This window comes from Austrofundulus limnaeus, unplaced genomic scaffold (genome assembly GCF_001266775.1).
Source record: "Austrofundulus limnaeus strain Quisiro unplaced genomic scaffold, Austrofundulus_limnaeus-1.0 Scaffold318, whole genome shotgun sequence".
In the NCBI taxonomy this organism is placed as follows: Eukaryota; Metazoa; Chordata; class Actinopteri; order Cyprinodontiformes; family Rivulidae; genus Austrofundulus; species Austrofundulus limnaeus.
This window is the reverse complement of record NW_013952720.1, coordinates 126,649-138,016: the sequence shown is the minus strand read 5'-3', so window position 1 is coordinate 138,016 and position 11,368 is coordinate 126,649. Positions and strand designations below refer to the sequence as shown.

At 40.7% G+C, this 11,368-nt stretch overlaps 2 protein-coding genes across 3 annotated transcripts in view; both read left to right on the top strand.

Annotated features, from left to right (window-relative positions):
- haus2 (HAUS augmin like complex subunit 2) overlaps positions 1-1,801 on the top strand; it is a 3,014-nt gene extending 1,213 nt beyond the window's left edge. For both annotated transcript variants that reach the window (XM_014022116.1, XM_014022115.1), the window contains exons 2-7: positions 591-677; positions 755-853; positions 1,038-1,107; positions 1,187-1,319; positions 1,397-1,505; positions 1,582-1,801. In XM_014022116.1, the coding sequence (XP_013877570.1) occupies positions 591-677; positions 755-853; positions 1,038-1,107; positions 1,187-1,319; positions 1,397-1,505; positions 1,582-1,710 (627 nt within the window). In that variant the 3' untranslated portion in view covers positions 1,711-1,801. The remainder of the gene's footprint in view (positions 1-590; positions 678-754; positions 854-1,037; positions 1,108-1,186; positions 1,320-1,396; positions 1,506-1,581) is intronic.
- A 1,522-nt stretch (positions 1,802-3,323) lies between these two features.
- srp54 (signal recognition particle 54) overlaps positions 3,324-11,368 on the top strand; it is a gene marked incomplete in the record, with an annotated part of 12,281 nt that continues 4,236 nt past the window's right edge. The window contains 13 exon segments of the mRNA XM_014022135.1: positions 3,324-3,429; positions 6,192-6,283; positions 6,450-6,547; positions 6,642-6,733; positions 8,196-8,280; positions 8,360-8,464; positions 8,580-8,646; positions 9,093-9,150; positions 9,238-9,388; positions 9,467-9,615; positions 9,704-9,804; positions 11,019-11,105; positions 11,187-11,260. Coding sequence (XP_013877589.1) covers positions 6,470-6,547; positions 6,642-6,733; positions 8,196-8,280; positions 8,360-8,464; positions 8,580-8,646; positions 9,093-9,150; positions 9,238-9,388; positions 9,467-9,615; positions 9,704-9,804; positions 11,019-11,105; positions 11,187-11,260 — 1,047 coding nt within the window.

The following is an 11,368-nucleotide window of genomic DNA, read 5'->3' as shown; positions in this document are numbered from 1 at the left end:
ATACAAGACAAGGCATAATTCAGTCAAAAAGATGTTTTCTATGCATTGCTTTATTTTTATCCCAATGAAACCTTTAAAATCAGATTGATAATAATGTCAGCTGTTGGTCTTACATCTTAGAACCTGTGATGCCAAACAAAACATTTTCAAACTGCATCAGGAAATCAGGTTTGATATAATTGCAGATCAGAGCAGCAACACCTTTAAAAGTTATGAGTAAAAACATTTCCACAAAGATGAACAGATGTTTCTGGTAAGAGGAAAAACTGACCTGTCGTGACACAAACCTTCATGTTGATTAAATTCAGACCTTTAAAAGGTTTCGTACACAGGTGGAAAAAAAACCAACTTTTAACATGTTATCATTTAGCACATAGCTTYCAGCTACTTCTATAATAGTTTACAGCTGTTCAGTGGATCTTTATGTAAACCTTTATATTCAGATAATCAGGTAATGATTTAATAGTCTCTAAAGTGCTCATTATTCCTGGGATATTAAAGTAGGAGCTGCAGTCCTTCATATTATTCCTGAAGTGAGTTCTGCTCAGTCACAGAACAGTTTCTGAGAGTTTCTTCTGTTTTATCTCCAGATGCATCAGTGGGATTCGTCTCTGTTCTCTGTCACTCCAGCTGCCAGCTTGTTGTCCAGATGTGTCTCTGCAGGAGCTGCCTCTCAGGTCAGGACTGGGTTTCCTGCTGGTTGTGTTGATTCCAGCGCTCCAGAGTTGATGTTTTTGTTTTTATTTCCCTTCAGGGGGAAATTGACGCCGCCTTGTCCGACCCAAACCCCGTCTTCTCTTCGCGCCTGCAGGAGGCTGAAGAACAAATCAGAAAACAGAAACAGCTGAACGAGGTTTGCTTCACTTTAGTCTCAGCTGTAGCTCAGCTTTGAGATGTTTCCTAAGATTATTACTTGTTTGTAAAAAAAAATGCAGAGTCGGGTGTTTTCTGGGTTTAGAGTCCCTGCATGAGGGGCTGTTTTCTGTCTTTGCTCTCAGTTTGTGTGATGACTCTGATGAAAGCTGTCGTCCTCGCAGCTGCAGCTGCAGCTGGAGCTGTTCAKGGTCGATCAGAAAGGTGCTGATGTCCCTCAGGGTCTCCATCTTGGTGAGTTTGAATCAGCGTTTCGTAAACAATCGTTTCATCAAACGTGGAGAAAAGAACATTTAGTTTTGTCGTCTGGCAGCTCAGAAGACCGAGAGGCTGCAGACGCTCAGCGATCACCTGCTGGACCTCCTGAAGGAGCAGAAGCTTCTCAAACAGAGACTGACGAGGCCGCTGGCTCGCACCAATCTGCCCGTGGTGGCTCACCTGCACAGGTAATCCCRCCTCCAGCCCCTAAGATCTGGTTTTATTTAGAGTTTTTAACGAGGCGTCGGTCTGTTCTGGGTTTCAGTTTTGTGGTGGAGACGGTGAAGCTGCTGATGGACTTCATCGAGTGCCTGGAGGAGAAGCTGAGGTCTGCCCAGAACCAGAGCTCCCCTACAGACTGCCTCGCCTTGCTGGTCCGTAACTGAACTAACTTTGATCCACTTCCTCCTGGTTCTGCTGCTGACCTCCATCTTTCCTCTCTCCTGTCAGGACACCTCGTGGTCCGTGATGCTGACTCTGGCAGCAGAGATGGAGACGTTGTCCAGCAGGATCCTGCAGTGGAAGAACAGCAGCTCCGTCTCATCGCAGACCTTCAGCTCTGCTGGAGATACTGACTGAAACAGACACAGCTACGGGATAAATCTTGTGCCAGCAGAAAGTGAATTAGAATTGCTCAGATTGAATCTGAATGTGCATCATTTGAAATTAAATGCATTGGTTTGAAAATAAATTTCACTAAATTTAAAGTTTTGTATTTGAATTAATTTTCTTTGAAACTGTATTTTGGTTTATTAAAAATTCWGTTTGACTACTTTCACTTTCAGTTCCATAATTCAGATTTTTGTGTCACATCCTGGTCCTTGAGAAAGCCAGGCAGAGTAATCAAACACAGRTCCACAGATTTATGTTTCACTTTGGTGAAGTTTCCCTTCTGGATGTAACAGAGTCGATGCAATCCACTGTAAAAGTGACAAAAACACACAAAGTTATTTTATTGCAGTGATTAATATTAGCTATATGTAGAAAATGTTACATTTACATGATGACATCATGGATCACATATTGATCAGATGCTGCTGCTGACTGATCCATGATGTCATCATGTAAATGTAACATTTTCTACATATAGGTCAAATTAATCACTAAAATAAAATAACTTTGTGTGTTTTTGTCAYTTTTACAGTGGATTGCATCAACTCTGTTACATCCAGAAGGGAAACTTCACCAAAGTGAAACATAAATCTGTGGATCTGTGTTTGATTACTCTGCCTGGCTTTCTCAAGGACCAGGATGTGACACAAAAATCTGAATTATGGAACTGAAAGTGAAAGTAGTCAAACTGAATTTTTAATAAACCAAAATACAGTTTCAAAGAAAATTAATTCAGATACAAAACTTTAAATTCAGTTTCAATTTAATAAAATTCATTTTCAAACCAATGAATTCAATTCCAAATTCTGCACATTCAGATTCAATCTGAACAATTCAAATTCACTTCCTGCTGGCACAAGATTTATCCCATATACATCCACATWTGAATAAACTCTTACTGCGCTTTTTGAAATAAAGCCAAGCTCTTAATAAAAATATTTTAAAATGAAGTCTTGAATCTTAGTTTAACTAAACTCTGAGTTGACTCACAATAAACAAGAAAAACTGAGTTTATATGTCTAAAGTTGCTGATTACCGTTAGTTAAATCAACTCTGAGTATCTTAACCTATAGTTGAGTTTAAAAAACATCACAAATGGAGCCTCCATGGCAAACACAAGATTATTCCTCAGTGCCATATAGGATAAGAACATATTTAAATTTTATTTTATTTTTATTCAGAATAATTTGATATATTTTTTTTCACATTTGTGTGGTGATCTTTTAATATCAATGCATTTCTACCCATATAAACTCTAAAAGACTATTTTTCAGGAATTTATAAATATCTTATTTTTGATTTCCTGTTTGAATTACTCGTTTCAGTTTTGGATGTATACTGCACAGATGTAAATTTTTGTTTTTTATGCTCTATATCTAAAAAAAAAACCACTTTTATCTAATAAAATTGTGATATTTGAAATCATCCTCCAATCCTGCAGAGAGCGCCATATTGGTCCATCGCTCAAAGAGACGTGAGCTGTCATTGGATGAGAAACTCCAAGTGGGAGGAGCTATGTTCTGTGATTGGTTCGTGTATCGTTGGGCCGTTGTGTGATTGGCTGTTGCGAGTGTCACTTCGACCGAGCACCAACCCCCGATTGTGTTAGTTTCCGGTTGAGTACGTATTCGCTGACGYTCCTCTGCCTGAGTTTGGTTAAGCTTGCGTTGTAGTCGCCGACATCAGGTAAGGCTCCGCAGATTGATTTTAACGACTTTTCCCCGCCGACTTCAACGTTCCGCCACCTGACATTTGAATTTATCGCCTCCGGAGTCCGGTTAAATGCCACGAAGCAGCGGCTAACCCTCGTTTCTGTTGACACACACGGCTAGCTGCTAACTGTTAGCACGGAGGTAAACAGCTGATGTGAAGCAGCAAGTTGAGAAACTACCACCCAAACACTGGCGTAAATCATGTTATTTATTATATGTTGAGATAAACGTTGATTTTAAGCATTTATATGTTTTTTAGTTAAAAATAATCTCATTTTGTTTAATTGACTAATTAAAGTTTGTTTTTCTGTTTTTTTCCCATGCAAATTAAATGCAGCACAGCATGTTTTAAACCAGAGGACAGACAATAAAAAATATTTTACAAAATATCCGTCATCTGTCTGAGCTGCAACCCTTCAAATTTAAACCATAAAAACTTGGTGTTAGTAATGATGACATTAATAAGAATAACTCAGATTACCTGAATGTCATTTGTCTTATTTGATCACCTGAAATGCAAAATAATAAAATAAAGACATTTAAAAGTTAAAGTTACTCTAAGTTATGGACCGAATATAATAAATGTCCTGAATTAAGAAAAATCTCCATCTACTGCTCACTTATTGTTGGGTTGTGGAGGCAACTGGTCCAGAACTGAAACCCAGACCTTAGTCTCCAGCTCCTCCTGGAGTTCCTCAGGTTGTTCCAGAGAGGATCTATAATCCCTTCAAAGAGTTCTGGTTCTGCTCTGGGGTCTCCTCCCAGTGGGACCCTGATCAGATGAACCACCTCAGTTGACTCATGTGGATGCAGAGGAGCAGCGGCTCCCCCTGGATGATGGAGCTCCTCCCACTGGATGATGGAGCTCCTCCCCCTGGATGATGGAGCTCCTCCCACTGGACGATGGACTTCCTCCCCCTGTCTCTAAGGCTGAGGCCAGCCGTCCTACGAAGGAAGATAATTTCAGCTGCTTATATTCAGGATCTCATTTTATTCAGTCATGATCCAAACACTGAGGTTTAAACACAAACGTCTTGGTCCTGAGTGAAGGGAGGATGGATCGACAGATCGGGACTTTGTCCTCAGTAATGAGGGTGTTGCTTCAGTCGCTTGTGGTGAAGAAAGAGTCGAGTTGAGTCAGAATATGATTTGACCAAATATTTTTACATACGTCAACTTTATTTATAGAGCATGAGAGACGAAATGTTTCACTAAAGAAGAACCATCCAGAGGACCTACTTATTTTTTCTTTTTGAATTTTTTCTACCTGGATTACTGAGATGCATCAGGACGTTTACATTAATAATGTTCTAAGGGTTGAATTAGTGGGGGTCCCCAGACCTGTTCAGTCTGGGAAAGAAACTCTTCAGGTCTTGGTCCTGATGGATGCAACCTCCTGCTGGAGGAGAGAGTCAGATGTGTCCAGGGTGGGAGGGGGCTGTAAGAGTCTTTAGAGTCCCGGAGCACCTGAATGCACCATCATAGACTTCAGGTTGAACCTCCTCTGCTGGGCTTTGTTTAGTGATGCTGCTGATGTTCAGCTTCCAGTGAAGGTCCTGAGTGATGGAGGAGGACCCACTGTGGTGGTTGTGCAATAAGGGAGATGGGGTAGGGTGGAGCTGTGTACTTCCTGAAATCAGTGATCATCTGCGCTGTTTTTAGAGTGCTAAAAGGCCAAACCTCTGGATTTACTGGTCCCTCTGTTCCTACAATGTGTTCCCGAACCCCAACTTTGAGAACCGTTGGTGTGAACAATAACTTTATGATCTCCTGTTAGACTTAAATTTTTTTTTACAAATCAAATTTGTCAAAAGCGCTAAGTGTGGTTGGACATAATCATATCGTGTGCAATTAATCATCAGAAAAACATTAATCGATTATTTTTTGGCACTTTATGATTAATGCCAACAGGAAGACTGTAGATTTCGCTCCTCTCCGCTTCAAATATTACGAACTTTAAAAAAAAAAGTTCTGTAATTTATCATAACCTTGGTTTTACTTGGTTTATCTACACAATTTAAAATTTGAAGTATAGCCTGAAGTCTGTACTTTTGACACAATTTGGAACAGATTTTTACAAAGAGCAAATCTTTCCCACTAAATTGGTCATGTGACCAGGACATAAGGGTGTCCAGGGGATTAATCATCAAATTAATCATTATCAGCTAAATACTAGGGGTGTAAGAAAATATCGATACACTGAAATATCGCAATATTTCATTTCCCGATACGGTATCAATATTCTAAAGCCCTGTATCGATTTTTATTAAGGTTTAAAATGTCAACTTTCCTGCCAGCCGTTCATTTTTATGTTGTAGTTCAGCCTCTGACCACTAGTTGGCAGCAGTGAGCCAGACATTTGGCTCCTCTACCTCTTGAGCGCCAGAGAGTAAGGGTAGCATTAGCATTGTAAGTAAACATTGGCTTTTTTTTTTCAGTAAGAGGTTTTTATTTAATAGAATTTTTGGACAAAAAAATCGCAATATATCAGGCTATATCGTATCGTGACCCCTCTGTTATGATATGTATCGTATCGCCAAATTCTTGCCAATACACAGCCCTACTAARTACCACAATTAATCATGATTAACTTTTTTGCCAATATTGCCCAACCCTAGTGTTAAGTAAAATATGAACTGTTTAGAAGCTCTCCTCAGAAGACAACTTCAGAATATCTGAAATAATCTTTAATTTTCCTCTTTATTGATGTTATGAATTTTTCTCTCCTCCACGCAGGAACGTTTCAGCTGTGATCTGCAGCAAACAGCTGAATTACAGAGCAGACTGAGCCGGAGGGTTTCCCTCCATTAGACACACTCATACAGACGGTACGTCGCATGTTTCCTCCTCAAACAAACAGGTTTGACAGAAAAGCAGCAACATTTTGTGTCTGATGCAGTGAGAACACAACGAGCAACAGTCAGGCAGCTCCATGTTCAGCCGACACTGGTTGATGGTCAGAGGTCTGATCAGTTTATTGTTTGTTTGTTTCAGGGTCGGTCCACGTTGCCAACATGGTGCTCGCAGATTTGGGGAGGAAGATCACCTCAGCGCTGAGGTCACTCAGCAATGCCACCATCATCAATGAAGAGGTGAGGGTGAAACTGAAGTAAAGACCTGCTGGTCTGTAGAGACTCTGAATCTGTCCCTCGTGTTTCACTGAAATCACAAGACGTTTGTCTCCAGGTGTTGAACGCCATGTTGAAGGAGGTGTGTGCTGCTCTCCTGGAGGCAGATGTTAACATCAGGCTGGTCAAACAGCTGAGAGAGAACGTCAAGTGAGTCCAGGTCTCCTCTGGTCCAGGCAGGGGCGATTCTAGGGGTGGGGCCACAGGGGCATTGGCCCCAGCTGAAATCTGATTGGCCCCCTGAAGTATCCCTGTCCTGTCACTCACCTGTCCTTTACCTGGGGGGGTGATGATGGTGGATGCAGTTCCATGTTCAAACACTAGAGGTGCTGATGAGTCAAATAGTAAAGTCCAGAATGAATCAAGCTCAGAATTCTTCTTCTCTTCTTAAGAAAATTTGAACAATCCTGTTAAAAAGTCTTTCATCTGACAAATAACGGCTGGATTTTCTCACATGTTRTGTTTGAGAATATTTTATCTATGTTCAGTAAAATGTATAAAAACTGGTGAGGAGAATTTACTGTGCAAGCTTTTATGGTACCACTTTACAATAATGCTCCCCTTATAGATGACCTATAAAGAGTTTATAGACAGGTTATTAATTCATCTGTAAACACTTTATAAATCATTAATAAATGTTTATTATGCAATAATTAAGGACAAGAAAGAGACAAACTGTCCAGTTTCTAACCGAATAATGAGACAAATCTGTTCATGTACATATGACATCTAAAAGGTGCTTATTAAACATTTCAGACTAGGTTACTACATTGTAAATACAATAATAAGAAACACATATTATAATAATATTGTATTACTGCATTATAAATATTCACAAGGGAGACTTATCGTAAAGTGTAAAACAGTACACTATTAATGACAAACATTTATAAATGCCAAAAGTTAGTATTTATTGTGCAAAATCACCATTTTTAAAACTTTGTGTTGATTTTCAAGATATGAAACTATTGTTCAAACATGTAACTGTTAACAATGATGAAGTATCAAAAAAGAAAAATAAAAAACATCATGTTAACACAGCAAATAATCCCACCCCATCCAAAATAGTTTACAGTTTTACACTTTACAATAAGGATCCCTTTAATATTTGTGGATATTTATATTGCATTAATACAATATTACGTTTAAAATATGTTTCCTAATCATTATTGTGCTTACAAGGTAAACCAGTTTGAAATGTTTAATACACAAACAGATTTGGCTCAGTATTTGGAAAGAAACCGGACAGTTTAGTCTCTTTTTTGTTCTTGATTAATGCATAATAAACATTTATTAATAATTTATAAAGTGTTTACAGATGAATTAATAACCTGTCTATAAACTCTTTAAAAGCCATCTGTAAGGGGAGCCTTATTGTAAAGTGGTAAATTTTAAAACATTACAAGTGTTTGAACATGTATGACTGGTTAAATGTAAACACTTTACCAAAACTGGAGGTTTGTGTGAAAAGATGCTGAACAAAGACTTGGCCCCTCTATGAATATTGTGGCCCCTTGATGGCCCCTGACTCAGAAAAATCCTAGATCTGCTGCTGGGTCCAGGTCAGTCCAGATCAGTCCAGCAGTTAGTGACTGTGCGTTTCTGCCTGCAGGGCGGCCATCGACCTGGAGGAGATGGCTTCAGGTCTGAACAAGAGRAGGATGATCCAACACGCCGTCTTCAAAGAGCTGGTGAAGGTGAGCTCCACACAGGTTCTGTAAGTGGTTCAGATCTGTTCCAGCTGTGAGTCTGGTTCACGTGGGACCTCTGTTCCAGCTGGTTGACCCGGGTGTGAAGGCCTGGACCCCCACCAAAGGAAAGAACAACGTCATCATGTTCGTCGGTCTTCAGGGCAGCGGGAAAACCACCACCTGCTCCAAGGTGACGCTGCCTTTTTTTTTTTTGTCAATCATTTGATCTGTTGAGAATTACCCACCGTTCTGTTCTCTGGAGACGCTTCCCTTTCCTCTGACGGCCATCTTTGTTCTTCCTGCAGCTCGCTTATTATTACCAAAGGAAAGGCTGGAAGACGTGTCTGATCTGTGCYGACACCTTCAGAGCAGGTACACCTTCCCTGCAGCTTATGGTTACAGTTAACCTGTTGATATTATTGGATTGAGCATGGCTAGCTAAACAACGTGCGCACAGTGAAATTGAACAGTAGCTAAGAGCTAAAATAAGCTGAATAGTAGCTAAGAGCTCGAAGAAGCTGAACAGTAGCTAAGAGCTCGAAGAAGCTGAACAGTAGCTAAGAGCTCGAAGAAGCTGAACAGTAGCTAAGAGCTAAAATAAGCTGAACAGTAGCTAAGAGCCAAAATAAGCTGAACAGTAGCTAAGAGCTCAAAGAAGCTGAACAGTAGCTAAGAGCCAAAAGAAGCTGAACAGTAGCTAAGAGCTCAAAGAAGCTGAACAGTAGCTAAGAGCTCAAAGAAGCTGAACAGTAACTAAAAGTAGCTAAACAGTAGCTAAAAGTAGCTGAACACTCTCTGAATTCTTCCTTCTCTCTCAGGAGCCTTTGATCAGCTGAAACAAAATGCCACCAAAGCCAGAATCCCGTTTTACGGCAGGTGAGTGGCTCCTGGTCTTGTTCGTCACGGCGTTTGTAGTGTTTCTGGCCCCTCCCCCTCCTGACTTCCTGTTTTGTTTGTTATCAGCTACACAGAGATGGACCCAGTGGTGATCGCGGCCGAAGGCGTGGACAAATTCAAAGGTGAGAACTTTGAGATCATCATCGTGGACACGAGCGGCCGACACAAACAGGAGGACTCGCTTTTCGAGGAAATGCTTCAAGTTTCCAATGCTGTGGTGAGTCCCTGAACGCACCATGAGCCTGACCATGACGCGCGGCTGCTTCGAGTCATTTTTCTGCTCCTGTTTCCATAGCAACCCGACAACATCATATACGTGATGGACGCGTCCATCGGTCAGGCCTGCGAGGCTCAGGCTAAAGCCTTCAAAGACAAAGTAGACGTGGCGTCGGTGATCATCACAAAACTGGATGGGCACGCTAAAGGAGGCGGAGCTCTTAGCGCGTAGGACCCCACCCCTCGCCGAACAGCACTGTACAGGTCCTCTGTTTGTTTGTTTGTTTGTTTGTTTACACTCTCTGTTTCCCCACAGCGTGGCAGCCACCAGGAGTCCCATCATCTTCATCGGAACTGGAGAACACATCGACGACTTCGAGCCGTTCAAGACTCAGCCCTTCATCAGCAAACTGCTCGGTAACGTTTGTGTTTTTACCTCCGGAGAACATTCAGAGAGCAGCTGGTTTATTTAAATGTGTGTAGTAGTGTGTGGTAAATGTGATTGACTGTAGAAACGATATGAAGTTGGTGTACGGTAGAAATGTAGCCTCTACCTGTCATCAGTTACATCATCACACCTGTGTCAACAGGGCTGTGAGTGTAGAGACACCTGAGCAGGAGGAGTTTGAAGTTTAATGAAAATAAATGAAGAAATGAAGAGTTTAAAATGCGTATAGAGAGAATAAATCCTCAACATTTCCCCCTCCCACTGTAGAAAAGTCACGTCGTGGGGTGGGATCATTTCCTCCGCCCTCCCGCTGCACATCACACAGAGCGAAGCTTTAACAACTGTAGTTTTTCACACCAAGTTGTCAGAGAAAAACTTGTGTTTTATCTATTGTTACCCACAGAGATGATAAAAAGATGTGGACGTTCATTCAGTCATAAATCCATCTTGATAATGTAACAAAAACAGCAGGCAGAAACTCATTGTATGGCAGGCAGATATTACAKTTATTTGGCTTCACCACACTTACATTCCAGTTATGTGAAATAGTTTTATGACAGGACTCTGTGCAGCTTAATGTCCTGTCACACTGTAACATTTTAAACAACTTAGAATGCTTTTATGTCTAAATGAGTAATTTTACTTGAAGTTCTGGTTATAACATCCACTTTATTTTGATATTGTTGAAAAATTGAGAAATGTTTTTGTTTGTTGTTGAAACCATTTTGCAATATATATATAAAATATACTTTTGTACTTAAGTTCATTTGTACTACAGCAAAAATACTGGGCTTGATTATGATTACAGTTTTCTGCTAAATAAATGCTCTAAAAATTACATTATCTTTGCTTTTTATGATCATTTTCTACTGTTATATATATATGAAGGGATTCGATTTATACCCTGAAATGAATGTGAGGTCATACCGCCCATCCCTAGTTATAAAAGTATGTGTCTCTTTATGTAGGTAGGATAGATGGTCACTGATAAAAACTTTTGGTTTGTCTCTCCAGTGCACAACCAAGAGTTCAGTTAGTTACACTTTGTAAACTCAGCCTTCAGCCATTAGAACTTAAGTTGAAAAATGGATTCAATGATTATAAGTCAAAGCCTCATCGAGCCCTGACCTGTGGTTTGTTGGTTTGTTGGACTGATGAAACATGGTGCCTCTCTTCCCGTCAGGAATGGGCGACATCGAGGGATTGATAGACCGGGTCAACGAGCTGAAGCTGGACGACAACGAGGAGCTGATCGACAAACTGAAACACGGTGAGAAATCAAACACAGCCACAACAGAGCGCGCTGCGTGTACGAAGGACCGACCCGTGACCTTTGACCTTTGACCCGCAGGTCAGTTCACCCTCAGAGACATGTACGAGCAGTTCCAAAACATCATGAAGATGGGACCGTTTGGACAGATAATGGTAAACAGGAGTCTGCTGGCATTCATTTCTACAAGTATTAGTGTTTTTATTTTCTGTGTGTGTGTGTGTGTGTGTGTGTGTGTGTGTGTGTGTGTGTGTGTGTGTGTG